Raw genomic sequence first — 16,156 nt, forward strand, 5'->3', positions numbered from 1 at the left:
ACAAAGAATAAATAATCTATACCAACCTAAAAGCAAACCAAGACAAGACCATTAACATAATAGGATGCTACTTCCCACCTGGCAACAATATCCCTCCACTAGAAAACCTACTCAGCTGGGTAAATCATCACCTTCCACAAGAAACCATAATATTAGGTGATTTTAATATAGACTGGCTATCCTGTTCCAACCACCATCCAGCCCACCATCTAAATCTTTATGTTTTTTTCCAACTTATCCAGACACCCACCAGAATAAATAAGACTTCCAACGAGCATTTTACTCTTGACTGAATACTAGTCAGCAAGAGCCCCCGATCATATACAGCTGGCTGCCTACCAGATAACCTCAGTGGTCATACCCCAACTTTCCTACTCAAAAAACACATATCAGGCTAAACCGATTACCTATCAGCAAATACGTAATAAAGTAAACTTTAACTCTGACAACTTCATCCCAGCCCTAAAATACTGCAACTGGACTCCACTAAAATACCTCAATCTTGATTATGCTGTCCAATGTTTCAATACCACATTCCTTAAAGTCCTAAACACCCATGCGCCCACAAGATTTACTAGAGTTAAAGCCCAGTCCTCCCCATGGCTACAATAAGCCACTAGATCAGAAATGAAAATCCAAGATGGAGCCTGGAATCACTGGCACAAGACAAAAAAACCCTTCTGATAGACAAAAATTCTGTGAATTACATAACAAAGTAAAAAAATTAATAAAACAGGGCAAAATCCTATATTACCAGTCTGCCCTGAACTCCACCCAAAGCAACCCTAAACAATTTTGATCAACCATCAACTCCATTCTCTACCCAGGAAAAGTAGGAACCCCTCCACCAAACAAAACAAACTCCTCTGAAAACATTGCCACCTCTTTCAACACTCACTTCACACAAACCGTTCTATCACAAGCAAAACAAAACAACCCCCATCTCCCCTAACCCCTCCAACTACATCTAGTAACTAGCCCACTACATTCGCTTTCTCTCCTATCCCTACCTTCAACATAAAAAAACTCTTATCGAAACTAAAGCCCACAAAAGTAGCAGCTGACAACCTCCCAGCTGAGTACCTTAAAACTGCAGCTGAAGCCCTAGCCTACCCAGTTGCAATCCTGACTAATCAATCTTTATCTGAAAGCTATGTCCCCTCACAATGGAAAATATCCCACATTATCCCCCTCCACAAAGGTGGGCCCTCCAAAGAATTCACCAACTACCAGCCCATAGCAATTCTGTCTCCTCTATCAAAAATACTTGAGAGATGCATTCACTCTCAGGTTCTAGGCTACCTCCTTGCTAACAACCTCCTATCTAACACACAGCATGGTTTCCGACCATACCACAGCACAACCACTGCCTTACTTGCTTTCACTAATACAATCCTTCAACATAAAAACAATGGTTATTTCAGCTCTGCAACTTTCCTAGACCTATCTAAAGCATTCGACATGGTCTCTCAAACAACTCATCACTGTCCTCAATACTCTATCCTTCTCTCAATCTGTCACAAACTAGTTCGAGAGCTACCTGACTGAGTGCCATCAATCCGTTGCTTGGCATAATGATATATTCCCCCCAACTCCCTGTCTCAAAAGGTGTTCCCCAAGGATCCATCTTTGGACCCTTACTCTTCTCCATATTCACTAATAATCTAGCCTCTGCTACCAAACAAGCCACTCTCACACAGTATGTGGATGATTCCACCATCATCTGCTCAGCCCACTCCCTACCTGAACTTCAAAAGACCACACAGGAAGCCTTTTCCTCAGTTGAAACTTGGCTTTCAGATGCACAATTAATACTTAACCCAAACAAAACAAAACTCCTCATCTTCCAACCCATCAAACACAATCTAAACACCCACCAATTTAATATTAAAGCCAATGACAACACCCCAACAGACCACACCAATCTACTTGGAGATGAAATTGACAATAACCTCAAGTTTGACATCCACTTCTCGTTAATCGTAAAAAAGTACACAAAAAAATAGGAGCTTTATACAGAAATAAGCAATTCCTCACCAAAACAGTCAAGATTTCTGTTGCAAATAGCCACCCTATCTCCACCCTACTCTACGCCTCTCCAATATTTACCAACCTAAGGCAAAGTGAGTTAGATAAACTCGAAGCTTGCTACAACAAAATAGCAAGGCTTGCCACTGGCACAAATTACCGTAGCCACCACTGCACCTCACTTACTGAACTAGACTGGCTAGAACTCCCCTCACCTCCTTCAATGGTACCAACTCTCACTCGCCCACAAACTACTAAATCATCCTCTAAAAGTCCCCTCCCTTCAAAATCTACTCCAACCCTATCATACCACCAGACCACTATGCTCCAGCAACAAAAATCAATTACAGGTAACTAAAACCAGGAACTCTGCTGGAGAAGCTCTCTTCTCCTACTCCATAGCAAAATTATGGAATACCCTTCCTCACACTATAACGTCTGTCATCACACACTAACTTCAAAGCTGCTCTAAAATCTCGTCTAAAAGAGCACTGAACATGCCCCTGTAACAAACCTCTCTAACACCTCTACCCCAACCTCTCTAATCTCTTTGTTCCACCTCTCTAACTACCTTGGATTGCAGCCAAATACATTGCTTGTAAACCTATATCTCAGCTGTAATCTTAGCCTCTCTTATTCAAGGGTAATAGCTGCTAGCTCAGCTATTAAAATACTTGCTAGTCTTTATGGCTAAATAATTTCATTTTGAACTATAACTATTTACTACTATTGTTAAACAAAACCTACCTATACTTCTTGTAACTTGTAGAGCTTTTCTCCCCGGGCCTCCGCTGAAAAAGGACCTGTGTCCAGTCGGATTTTCCCGGTCAACAAATGTAAATAAATAAAATAATAAATAAATGTTTCCAACTCTGTTGGGCATAAATGTAATGAATCAGATTTTGTTCAGTCAGTCAATAATTTCTGAGAGATCTCAGCTGATGGAATTTTACTTCCTTAACAAAAAATACTGTGCAAATCCCAGTACAAACCAGAAACAAATCACTGAAAGTAATGTAGTGAAGTAAGGAATGTAACACCAAACCCTGCAAAACAATGGTATGAATCAATTAAGACAAAGAACTTAAGTATTTACTTTGCAACCAGTGCAAGATCCTGTACCAACATGGGAAGGGAGGGAAAGAGATAGTAGTAATAACTCAGAAAACAGGTTAACTGCTTCACAGAAATGTCCTATTGACAATTATGAGATGAGGCCTTAAAAGGAAGGTAATCTACTCTAGCAAATGCAAACAAATCAGTCACTTACCCAACAACTGAACCAGGTTGGGATGCTTAATTTCTTTCATGACTCCAGCTTCTTTCAAGAATTCCTCTGCTTTCATAGTGTCCTCCTATAGACAAAGTCCAGGCATTAAAGTAAAACCCTTTTAGAGAAGGATAACAAATTCACAATTCAAGATTTCTGCAAATGCATTTTTTTCAGATGCTGACTGTGCAATGCATAAAATAAGTACTATATTTATTATGCTGTGAATTACACATCTTCCACAATTAATCTTTGAATACACACCTAACAAGGAACATGAGAGAATTATCTCTCGTTTTCCTTCTGTCCCTCTCCACGGTAAAGCTGACGAACAGCTCGATGAAATATAGAACTTCTAACCAAGTCATCTACAGAACTTCAAAAATAAGGCCCAAGATGGTTTGATTGTGAGGTTAAAACACAAGTGATCGAACAAATAAGCCAGTCATTATTATTATACAACACCATTATTAAAAAAAAATGCTTTCTTTTTCATCTCCAAACTTCCTGCTTTGGTAGTGCTCTTCCACCATTTGCTACAACTATGAATGGTTTCCTATTGTACAATACCTGAGCTGTACATGCACATTACACTAGTTAAAGGATTCACTTCATATAAACCGCCCAGTGAGTCAAGACTGCACATTTGTCCTATTGTTTACATGAGGATGTTTGCAAACTCCAAATATCACAATGTTGAACTAGCTTTATTTTTTTTTTTTTAATTCTGGGACTCACTTTTTTTTTAAATCATGTTTGCATTTGGTTTGTCCTACACCACTTTAACAGATGAATTTGTTTTCTCCTGTATTTGTTTTTAATTAGTACTGCCACCAGGAGTTGTTTATGTGACAAAGCTAATTTAAAACAGGCAACCTGAATGGTTATTCCAGTCAATATACACACAAAAATTAACTGCTGTGGGTGAGTGTGTGTGTAATATATATATATATATATATATATATATATATATATATATATATACATGTATGAAGACAGCTTTTGTATTGGTGACCACTGTATAACTTATGTTATTTGCATAGCCACATCCTGGTGTACAAGACATTGGGATTCAAGCTCTTGGATACTACGTGTAAGCTATACATTGACTGTATGGGATGGATCCCTGAGAAAATGAAAGGAAAATGCCAGTCGCTCAATGTGAGCTATGTTACACATCTGGATTTGTTGACTGCTGTAAAAAATAAAGTTTGAGTTGCAAAACTACATGGCACCTAAATCCCAGTTTCAAAAAATATAACTTAAAAACCTACAAAAAAAACTTAAGCAGTGAGGTTACAGCTTAACAGCTGTCAATTTTCCTGCAAAGTAAAGTTACTCAAACCATAAATGCATTATTAGAATCAGAACAGGTTTTAAAAGTAGATGACAATATAAATAATCTTAAGAGGAAGTAGTGCCATCCTAATCAGGAGGAAGAACACTCCCTCAAGTAGTCAGTGCAACTTTGCAATGCTGTATTTTTGCTATCAAATTTCTCTTACTACAAACACATTAATCACCCTTATAAAAAGTTTTAGCTAATTAATGATACAAACTATTAAACAATTAAAGTTCTTTCATACAAAAATAATTTTACAGTATTTATGTGGGTGTCTAGTCTTCCCAGTACTAAACTGTGCAAAATAAACTACTTCACTTTCTGGCCATCTGTTACATCATGATGATTCTACTTTGATAAAATAATACAAACCACAGAGTTAATATTCCTTTATCAGGATAAGGCCAAGGCTATTAATACTTATGGGTTGAAAGATGTGGTAGATAGTGCAGAAAAATCCCTACGTTTTAATGTACTTCTGTCTAACTTTCTCCTGAGAAAGTTTTCTGGCAAGTTTTTAAAATGAGACAACTGATATATAGAATTAGATACTAAATACGTATTACAGTACCAATAATGTGTACCCAGATGTTACACAAAAATTAATTCACCGTCTCACTATAAAATGTACATAAATAAATTCCTTCATGATTTAAGTGTTAACACATTACAGCTAGTGGAATTGTCCTTTGGTGATGACTAAATTTCAAATGACTCAAATTAAATTAGGCAGGTGGCCACAAGAGGGCCCTCTTCAGTAATCTATGATGAACTGCTGTCAAAACAGAAGAGTATCTAAACGTACATATACAGAAAAAGAAGAAAATCGTGTTTATTATATTTAGTAGTGAATGCTATCATTTTTGGCATGTAAGTTAGTATTTCCCTATTCTTGCATATAACCATAGCCTGTTACTTTGTATTTAAACATTACTACATATTAAGTTTTTATTAAAAAGACAAGGAGTTAAATTTTTAATTACAGATGGTCATATGAAATACTGCTGTCAATGCACACTAAAAGCAGTTGTTGATGAAATGCCTAATAAGGCAAACAAACTTGGGTAGAATGAATGCAAGTAGGGGCAAAGAGGGTCTGAAAGGAAAGGAAGACAGCAGACTAATGAGGAAAAAAGTTTAAAAAAAGGGAAGGGTATGGAAGATCCATGGCAGTAGCACTTCAGTAGAGTACAAGCAAGGGGGTACAGCAGATAGGGAGGAAGGAAGGGGAAGAGGCAGCACGGAGAAGGATGACATGGAGCCAAAGTGGTAAGAATGGGCAAAACCTCAATAAAAATGAGGAGGAAGCACAGCCAGTAGTGGTCAGGGTGAACAGCTGAAGGAAGGTGGACGGAAGAGGCACTCCATCAGAGGGAAGAAGAAAGGAAAAACAGTGAAGAACCACCAGTGGTCAGTAGGACTGCAAGTAAAGGGAGTCCAGGGTAGGTAGATACAGCCTAAAAGTAGTAAACAGCAGTGCTAGTGGTAGGATACGCTATCACTATGGTTATGAGGTGCAGGAAAGATTTACTAAAAGCCCTAGCAATGAACAAGTTAATCACCACAGGGGAATGTCAGTGTGTGACACAGTGGTCCATGTGAGGTTTGAAAAACTTGCTGGAAAGGACTACAGGAGAGACAGCAGCACTTCCCAGAGGGCAGGATTATGCGGTCAAATTATGGTTCTGGGAGTGAGGTAATGAACAGGGAGATATTGAAATGAAGAATTAACCCCTGTGTGGTGAAGTGAGTGGCTAACTGGCTGTCGGACAGGAAGTTTACGGTGAAGATCAAAAGCTGCCCGTCATTAAAAAGAGACATAAATTTGGGAGTTTAACTGGGTTTAATACTGGACCCACTGCTGTTTAGTCTGTGTCTGAATTTCCGTCACATGAAAAATTTGGCTAAGTAAATTGCATTATTTCTAATGCTATTGAACAATGCACACTTCAAAGTTTCCCAGACTTAATTCATTAATGGTTGACAAATGTAGGTATGCATTTTGGGAACAATAACTGCTACTTTTGGTTTAATTTCTCCAAGTCATTTGGGTTTCCAGTACCATGACAGGAATGGATCCCATTCCTAAGTCAAAGTATGATCAAAGCTCATGAAATTAGTGTTGTTTCAATCTTTGACTTTAGCCAAAAGTGTTCTTTCACAGCATCCACATGTCCAGAACTGACCCCTCCTGCAGTTCCTACAGAGTTACATGTATCGGTAGCATATCTAAATACGACTGTCAATTCTTGAGACCCATTGCGCCTACTACTACTGAAACTGTCTGGGTATCCTTCCTTCCACATCACCCTTGTTTCTGCCTGCACATCCTGTTTCTTATGATTTTGTTTCTCTCTTTATGGAAGACACTGTAATCACTTGGTGTAGCAATTTCAATGGTCAGTGCTACTTTTGTCTTCTTTTCATGCTCTACTATATCTGGATTTATCGCATCTATTTTTCGAACTGTTGGTTATGGGTGATCCCATATGATATTAACGTCATCATTCTCTATAATGTTTTGTAGTTCATGTTTCCAATGCTTCTCAGCTAGTTCACTATAATGTTTGTACAATCCCCAGTGCAATAGACTTGCCATATTATTATGCCTTTCAGTGTACAGGCCTTCTGACATTAGTGTATCACGCCAGCAATAAGATGTGCAACTGTTTCCAGTTCTGTTTTGCAGAACCTGCATTTGTCTGTGTCTCCCACATGGACAATGGACTTTGTAAACCAATGTGTACAAAGTCCACTATCCTGGGCCGCTAATATTAACCTTTCATCTTTTGGTTTACTTCACCTCTCAGTAAATTAAATAAAGGGCCAGCACTAATGGAGGTTGCCCAAAAATAATGTTAACATAAATAAAAAATTAGATACAACTAAGGGGTATAGATTAACCCCAAAGTCAGCACAAAAGTGCCATAAGCAAGCAAAAAAGTGCCCTAAGCAAACCGGTTTCGGCTTTACAAGCCTTCTTCAGTGCATGATTCAAACAGTCAAAAACAGGAAACACATCAGAACATAGATTTATATACCACTTGCCAATTGAATGATTAATCATTAATTAATTCCCATTAGAGGAACATCTAGTAACTTAGTAATAGGCAATAGATATGCATGCAGTCCAACGACTGCAGATTTATACACAAAATCAGTTTTGAGGAGGGCCATACCTACTTTGGAACAAGGAATACATAAATCTTGGTATACACTGATTTTTCTAGATCAGCTGGTAAGCATGAAGCATTTTTCTTGTTTACCTGTCCATCTTATCCAATACTTTTTGGGGCCAGTCACCCCAAAACTGTAGGTTAGAACAGGAAGAGCAAACTGAATTATAGTTTGGACTTTGTTCCTAGATGTCAGTACTGCTTTCAGTATTAATTTTAGTCTTCTAAAGTACTCCTTAAAGAGTTTTGCTCGCATTTGTTCATGTTTTGTCAATCTTTCATCAATTACCAAACATTTATACACTCCTGCTCAAATTCCTTTATATCAAATTCCTGTCCCAGACGGACATTTTCTTAGTACTGCAGCTTTCCTGCTTTAAATGTTGCTTTTACACATTTATCAAGACCAAATGACATTCTTATATCATCTGAGAAAGTTTTTACCATTTGCAGTTGTTTTTCGGCTCCTCATTTGATGAACTATATGGTCTTAAATCATCCAAAAAAAGATGACAAAGAGTCATCCTGGAATACCCCAATTTGAATGTTTATCCTTGGGATAATAATTTGTTCTTTGTTAAAGCTTATCTGCAAAGTGGTTGGCCACTGTTTTACAGTAACTGTTCAATGTAAGGTATATCGTGTACATCTGTAAGCACTCCTTTATCCATGAATGTGGTACACTGTTAAATTGTTTTTGTAATCTATGCATGCCATACTTGGATTATTTCCTTTTTACAATTCTCCATTATGACTTTATTAAACAACAAATGATACTTTGTTCCATATGACTTTCTTTTGTTATCCTTTTGTTCTGTTGTCATGATTGAGTTTTCTTCTAAATGACTATAAACTCTGTCAGCATCAGTTACAGTATATATTTTATACATCGTCGGAAGACAAGTTATTGGCCTATAGTTTTTGGGAAAGTTTGCAGGTTTACTCTTACGGAGAAGTATCATTTTTCCTGTTGCTAACCAGGCTGGGGTCTGTCTGGATGCATACGTAAGTAGTTCTTACTCAGGGTTAAATCTTTGTGTAAAGATGTTAATACTTTTAGCCAGAGATTTGGTACTGTATCTGAGCCTGAGGTTTTCCATGTAGGAGCTTTTCTTAATTTTGTTTCAATTTCTTTGGCCATTACTCTGGGGCGGCTCGTGCTACAGGACTGCAGCCCCCCCCCCCAGCTGTGGAAAAGGACAAAAACAAATCGGGGAGTCTTGACACATTTCCGAACTTCTGCGCATGCGCACTTGGCAATCACGGAACTCTGAGGGGATCCAGACTGCTGCAACAGCATTCTGGAGTAGGAAGAAGGCATCTTGGTACTCTGATGCCCAAAATTTTATGCGGTGATGACCACATAGAATGGAAGAGATCTGGAATGCAATAATCGCAGGCTGGAGCCTGCTCTCGCGGGGAAGGAGGACGTGCTTACGTGAGACTTGGGAGAAGGACGTGTTATTGAAGCTGTTGCAGTTCCTGGAATTGAAGCTAAGGAAGGTGTTATTGGTTGCTGCAGACGAGGTATACCACACCAGGTACCATTGAAGGTGTGTGTGGCTAGACAGAACTCAGATGGTGGTGGCTCAGGCTTGAACCCTGTACCTTGGGTGCAGGTAGCAAGAGCCTGAATTCCCTACCCTCCACCATCTGTAAAAACTTTGTAGATTTTTCCCTCATATTTTTGTTCTGTTCCTCATAAGATCTGTGGATTTTTAATTCAATACATACTTGATGGTGCCGTGGTAGCATTGTTGCCTCAGAGCTGGAGCTTCTTTGGTTTGATTCTTGGCTGGGGTGCCTTTTATGTGGAGTCTGCATGCTCTCCCTGCATTTGTGTGGGTTTCCGCATGGTGCTCTGGTGTTCTCCCATGTTAAAAAGGCATGTGTCTGGAGTGTTTCTCCCTGGGCCTCTGCTGAAAATTAGCTTTTGTTCCAAGTCAGACTTCACTGGTTAACAAATGCTAAATAAATAAAAATGACAGGCATTTCAATGACAGGCATTTCAATTTCAGACTTCATATTCTTCAGAAAGTACATGGTAACACAAAACCTTTTATTCTAGCAATTTTCTAAGTTTATAAGATGAATATTTAAAATGGGTCTATTTTTGGCACTGTACTCCCCCATTTTTGGCTTCGTCCAGGTTTTTTTTGTGCCAAGGTTGAGAGCTAGGTTGAGAACTGAATACGTTTGGGGGCTGTATTCCCCCATTACTGGCTTTGTTCAGGTGTTTTGTGCCAAGAGGCTGACAGCTACATGGTAAGAACTGAATTCACTGAATATATTTGGGGGCTGTATTCTCTCATGATTGGCTTTATCCAGGTATTTTGTGCTAAGCGGTTGACACTCTCTTTCACAAAACAGCTGATTTGGCATAGTGGTATGTTGCTCTGACTGTTTTGCACAAGGTCCTGGGTTCAAGACTTGGCAGTGAAATGTATGGTAGTACCACAGCATTTTATTCTAGCAATTTTCCAAGATTATACAAGCAATGTTTAAAATATGTCCCTGGTTTTTGGGCTCCCCCCAATACATTTTGGCTTTTTTCAGATTACTTGTGCTGCAAAGTTGAGAGCTACAGCTGAGTGTTTAGTAGATTTTACAAGGAGCTGAGAGCTGCAGGGGAAGAGAAGTTTAGTGCTGCTTATGCTGAGTCTGCTTGCAATGTTAACAGCACAACAGGTGGTGTACTTGCTTTTAATGCAGGAGGCTGTGGGTTCTACTCCCACAATATGTAGATGCATTGCTGATACTGTGTTGTGAAGGGGGTGGATGCTGCAGTCCTTTTTGGTGAAGATACCTAGTAACTATGAAGCTGTTATCAGTTTGCCATCCATTCCCTACTGCAATATTACTAGCTTATCATTTTTTAATGTAACATAGGCAATTTATTCCTCAAGGGCAACAGGCACTTTATTCGTAGATGAAACAATGAAATATAAAGCTGCTTGCTAGCAGCAGCCTCTTCATTAGTTTCAGATCTCTTTAATGTGGAATTATTTAGATGACATTTACTTCTTCAGGATTGTGCATATTTACTGATACTGGTGGATTGTTGAAGTTTGAGTAGACTTTTATGATGGAAATGTTCTAAATTGGGCAGTTTTGTCATTATTGGTGCATGCATTTTGTTTAATTGTTTACTGAAAAAATGTTCAAAATAAAAAATTTAAAACACCCTCTAACAACTGTACTGTATTATACAAGGAATATTATTTAATACAGTCATGAAGGTGTATCAAAGTACACATTTATGTTTTGTGTGCAATGGGCCTATGATTTGAAAACAGTCCAAAGTTAATCTTTATCTGCCACTGGCAAAATGTATTTTCTTTGAAGGTGGGTTTCAATGCTGTTTCAATGAATGTGAGTTTCAAGGGCAGACAATTTTTAATGCCAAGTCTATTTTCATTGTGAAACTGCATTGCTTTGTTTAACAAGTCTATTAGTGTTTGTGCTGTAAAATGCAAAATAAAATTTTCAAATTAAATCCAAATCATCACAGAAGTAAAGCAGTATGCACATTACAGTGTTTATGGTAAATGGGTCGAAATAGCCAAGTAATGGGACATTGGAATGGCTGCAGGGGGGAGGCTCCATTTAACCATGATTTTGAGGGGGGAAGGGCGGCAAACTCAAAGACAGCTCCAGCTGAACTATACATCTCAACGTCCAGATTTTTTGCAGAATGAATAGATTTTTGCTTCTTATTTTTTGGTTTGTTCCTCATAAAATTTGTGGTTTTCTGTCAAATGATTTAGAAAGTCACTAAACAATGACAGACATTGAGTTTCAGACTTCATAACCTTCAGAAAAGTGCATGCTAAAGCAAGACCTGTTAGTCTATCAACTAAGTTTATACAAGAGAATTTTTTAGCACTGTCTGTATGTTCCCCCAATATATTTGGCCTTGTCCAGATTTTCTGCATTAACAGGTTGAGAGGTACGTGCAAATAAATCACTTTATTGAATTAGGAACATCCAAACCTCTCAACTGTCCCCAATTCTGGCTCAAAATGTTGCTCTTCCCCCTAATAATCTCTCCACAAAATAGCAATTTTGGAAGAAAATGTGGAGGGTTTACAATAACTGCAGTGATCAGAGTTATAGATTACCTTTACTTCAGAAATACATGTAGATTCTCTTATTTTGTCTGCTGTTCAAGTTAACAGTACTAATATTAAAAAAGTGTCCCTTTGACAGGTTCCCAATCTGCATTGTGCTGCAATTTTATATTTTTGCATCACATTTTTGGTCCATTTTCCATAAAATTCTGGTTTTCTGGCAAATTAGTGGCAAATCATTAAAGACTGAAGTTAGAAAAATAATGACAGACATCTGAGTTTCAGATTTCATATCCTTCAGAAAATTCATACTAATGCAAGTACTACTATTCTATTATCTTTCTAAGCTTATAAGAGCAATACTTAAAAATTGACCTTATTTTTGGGCCTTTGTCCCACTTCTACATATGGCTTTGTCTAGATTTCTTGCTCTGAGGTTGAGAGGTATGACAAATGTGTCAGAGCCATCACCGTCAGCCAGAGACATTTCAAATTGTGACATACTTGTTGCACCTCACTCCATGTAGTGACTCTGGATGTGTCAAAGCAAGGCAAGGAGCAGTTATGTAGTGTAAGTGTGCAGAGTATTCCCCATCCAAGGTAGACACAAGTACAACAGCGGCTTTTCATCTGTCCTTGATTTTGCAAAATGTTCTGGTTTTCTGTCACATTTTTATACTGTTGATTTATGCTTATTATTCAGAAAATGCATGCTGTCGCAGTGCCCTGTTGCTCTGTGTTTAAACAGCAGTGCATTAATGACCATCACGTAAGCTTGTCTGAGTTTGTAAGATGCAAGTAAGCTTTAATAAGCATAATGTTAAAGAATTACCAACATTGAAAAAGCCTTTTTGTTGTTGCCATGCAGAGAATATTTACATAACTAGATAATGTATAAGCCTTAGGTATTGAAATTCATATGACAGTATTTGTAATAAAGGACAGGATTACAGTACTTTAAGAAGCTCATTACATTTGTTAGAGACTTGCAGTCGTCTTTGCAGGCTTTACCCATAAAGTAAACAGAATGCCAATTTATCACGTGTGGTCCATAACTTGTGCAGTAATCCTTTAAACAATTTATCTTGAGCTTGTTTCTTGTTCATTTTTTTTACTTTGATCATGTTGCCCATGAAACACACAGATAGTTGCTGTCAGGCAGCAGGTCTTTTTTGGATAAGAAACATTTTTACAAGTGGGAGTATCACAGAGATTGCTACTTTCAGCATGTTATTAGTACTTTTATAAAGCTGAATATAAATTATAATTAGAAATGCAGTGCAAGGAGAAGTGGTTTTGAGTTAAGCGCTGCTTGTTTTTTTTTTTTATACTTGAATTTGACTGGCATTCCAGTAATGTATTTTAAAAGTAATTTATTTTTTCATGCCTCACAACCTTTTTGTTTCCATCTAGATATTAAGTAAGCTGTCATGTAGCCAATGCATTGAAATATTTTTTCTTCTACATTTCATTTTGTCTTGATTGGACTCTCGTAATGACGGTTTGGCACCCAGGGCGGTGTATTTAATTAAAGTTCCAGTTGTTGTGGTTTTGAGCATAGCTCTGCCCCTTTCTAGTTGGCCACACCCCCTTCCCATTGGCTCCCACCCATTCAGCTGTCTCCTGCAGCCCCCCCTTTGATTTGAAGTCACCAGCCGCCACTGTTACTTCATCCTATTTCATAAGCATTTTTATGTTCTACAGGGTTTTCAAAGTTATTTCTCTAAAATGTTATCATCTACTTCTTTTTGGTGGTGGCTCTATTCATTTTACTTGGCCTTCTAATTATGTACAAAAACTTTTATGGGTCATAAATTAATTGTTTATTTTGTACTTTTCCTTTATATTTATCTGTGTATCTTCTAAGTTCTTCTGCCTGTGCTGATATCTTCAGTTTATTATTTGCAATAGTGCATAACAGATCTTGTTTTTTTCTGATATTTCGTGTTGCTTTTATCACGTCTATTTTTCTAAGCATTTTTGTTGATCTGGTCCCTCTTCTATACTCCTCCATCAGAGACACATTGTCTGTGTTTTTGCAGTAAGACCATCTATTAATTTAGCTGTACAGTAATATACCCTACTTATTTCTGTTATGTCACAAGAATTTCTGTTAACAGTCTTGATTTTTGTGTTCATTTCTTTTAGTAGACTTCTAACATTTTGGGACTTACTGACTTTCTGTAATCTATTTCTTTCATCGATTTTAACACATCTACCCATACCTATTAAATCAAGCAACTCTTCCCTTTGATCATATTCCTCTAAAATGAGGGCACATTCTTTGTTCTCTGTTTCCTGTGGACATTCTAAAGAAAGTTCCATGGCATCTTCCTGTGCCACATTCTCTTCAGTTTAATCCTGTGTCATCCATTACTCTTTCATATGGGAACTCACTGGCCTATCACTCCACAAAACTGAGTACAGAGTTGCCATTGTTTCTTGATCTTTCCCTTGCCGTGCACCTCCAACTGAACTTTTGTACTGGTTTCCTACTGAAGACTCCAGAGTAACTTCATACTGTAAGTGATCAGATGCTTCCTGTTTCACCTGTTTTTTTCTTAATTTGGGAGCTTGTTATCCCATCATGTTGTGACATTACCAGTGTTGGATTTTCTACACTAAATCCTTCATTTCACAGGTAATCCATAACTTCAGTTTTTATTTCTTTAACTTCTACAATTGTTTTCTTATTTTTTGTACTGTGAAACTCCTTATTCGGCTGTCTTTGCCTGTACTTCTCTTCAAATATCTTTGGGGTGTTTTTTTTTTTTATTTATTAATTTGTTTTTCTCCTTTGTATAAATATTGTATCATATTAAATCTCTCTTATTTTCCCATCTCCATATTTCTTCAGATGTCTCCCGTTCCACTTATTTTGACTTACTTTGGAGACTCATTGTTCCATCATTCTGTGATACAACTTGTGTTAGACTTTCCACACTAAATCCTTCACTTCGCATGTATTCCATAACTTCAACTTCTATTTATTTAACTACTTCTTTACTAATCTTCTGTTCTACAGTCTCCCTTTGTGATCTTATTTTGTGTATTGTGAATTTTTCTGTATCTGGATGCCTTTGCCTGTATTTCTCTTCAAATATTTTTGGAGCTGTTTTTTTTTGCAGTGATTAGTTTGGCTTTCTCATTTGCATAAATACTGCACCAAATCAGATCTGGCTTTCTTTTCCATGAACATATTTCTTTATTATTATACCTTTCAAAAATCTCTAGGTTTTTGTCCTTTATATTTTCACACTTCCTCTGTCGGTTCTTTTTCCAAACATCCCAAAGTGTGTCTATAATTTTCTTCAAGGATGTGTTGCATTAATGAACACAAATTTGCATTTGAGGTTTTTTGAAAGTTTTTCCTGTGCAAGTATTTTCCTTTCCTCTAATTTCTCTCAACCTATTTAAACATCTTCTATGGGGAAACACAGGGCTTCTTGTATAATAGTAACAATACATAATTTCTTCCTTATCCTCAAACAGGCCACTCTATCATCTTTATGACTATTTTTTGGCTTAACTGTTTACGGTGTTTGTAGACTATTACTTGTTTCAACAGGGGGACCCATCCTCCCCTCCAGCCTGGCCTAACCCTGTCATAGGAATGTTTCCATATCCTGAGGATTCTACACTGCCATTTTTTCCAGTCTTACCACTAGGCATACACCAGGATTGGGCACTTTTTATCCTGGGATTTTGTGCACCTAGCTCTCTTTTTTATTTTTTAACCTACTTCTGTCAGTGATATATGTTATATAAAATATGGTCTATATCAGTGTCATCAGATTTTGTGAACACATGGTTTACCTCATGAAGGTACTTACCAAGACTCGAGGATGAATTCAACTCCAGCAATACAACTCTCCTTTGTTTGATGATTTCATCATCTTTCCATTCGAACCCCTATTATCTCTCCATTTGGACCCTGGTAACTGTTACTCATATGCCCTGGATAATATAATTTTAACGCTAGTTACCCAGGTCAGAGACTTGGGTTATATGGTGGTTTCATCTTTAAAGTTTGAAGTTCACATAAATGCGGTGAGAAAACACTATGGGTTTTTTAAAGATATTATGAGTTGCATTAGCAGTAGGGATAAAAAGGTTTTGATTCCTCTATTCACCTTGTCAGTCAGGCACATTATAGAATATTGTGGCATACACTGTTATAGTGCACCCCAAGTAAATAAGCTTGAAAGAATTCAACACTCCTACCCAACGGTAAAATTTCCTTTACCAATACCACTTCCCTAACCAGAGA

The 16,156-nt window shown here is 37.6% G+C and overlaps 1 protein-coding gene across 1 annotated transcript in view; it reads right to left on the bottom strand.

Moving 5' to 3' along the window:
* Positions 1-16,156, bottom strand: part of ABL1 (ABL proto-oncogene 1, non-receptor tyrosine kinase) — a 788,845-nt gene that overhangs the window by 121,507 nt on the left and 651,182 nt on the right. The window contains exon 5 of the mRNA XM_044057942.1: positions 3,299-3,383. Within this exon, the coding sequence (XP_043913877.1) occupies positions 3,299-3,383 (85 nt within the window). The remainder of the gene's footprint in view (positions 1-3,298; positions 3,384-16,156) is intronic.

The sequence above is a fragment of the Protopterus annectens genome, chromosome 16.part0, assembly GCF_019279795.1.
Source record: "Protopterus annectens isolate FY-2018-M chromosome 16.part0, PAN1.0, whole genome shotgun sequence".
Taxonomy (NCBI): domain Eukaryota; kingdom Metazoa; phylum Chordata; order Ceratodontiformes; family Protopteridae; genus Protopterus; species Protopterus annectens.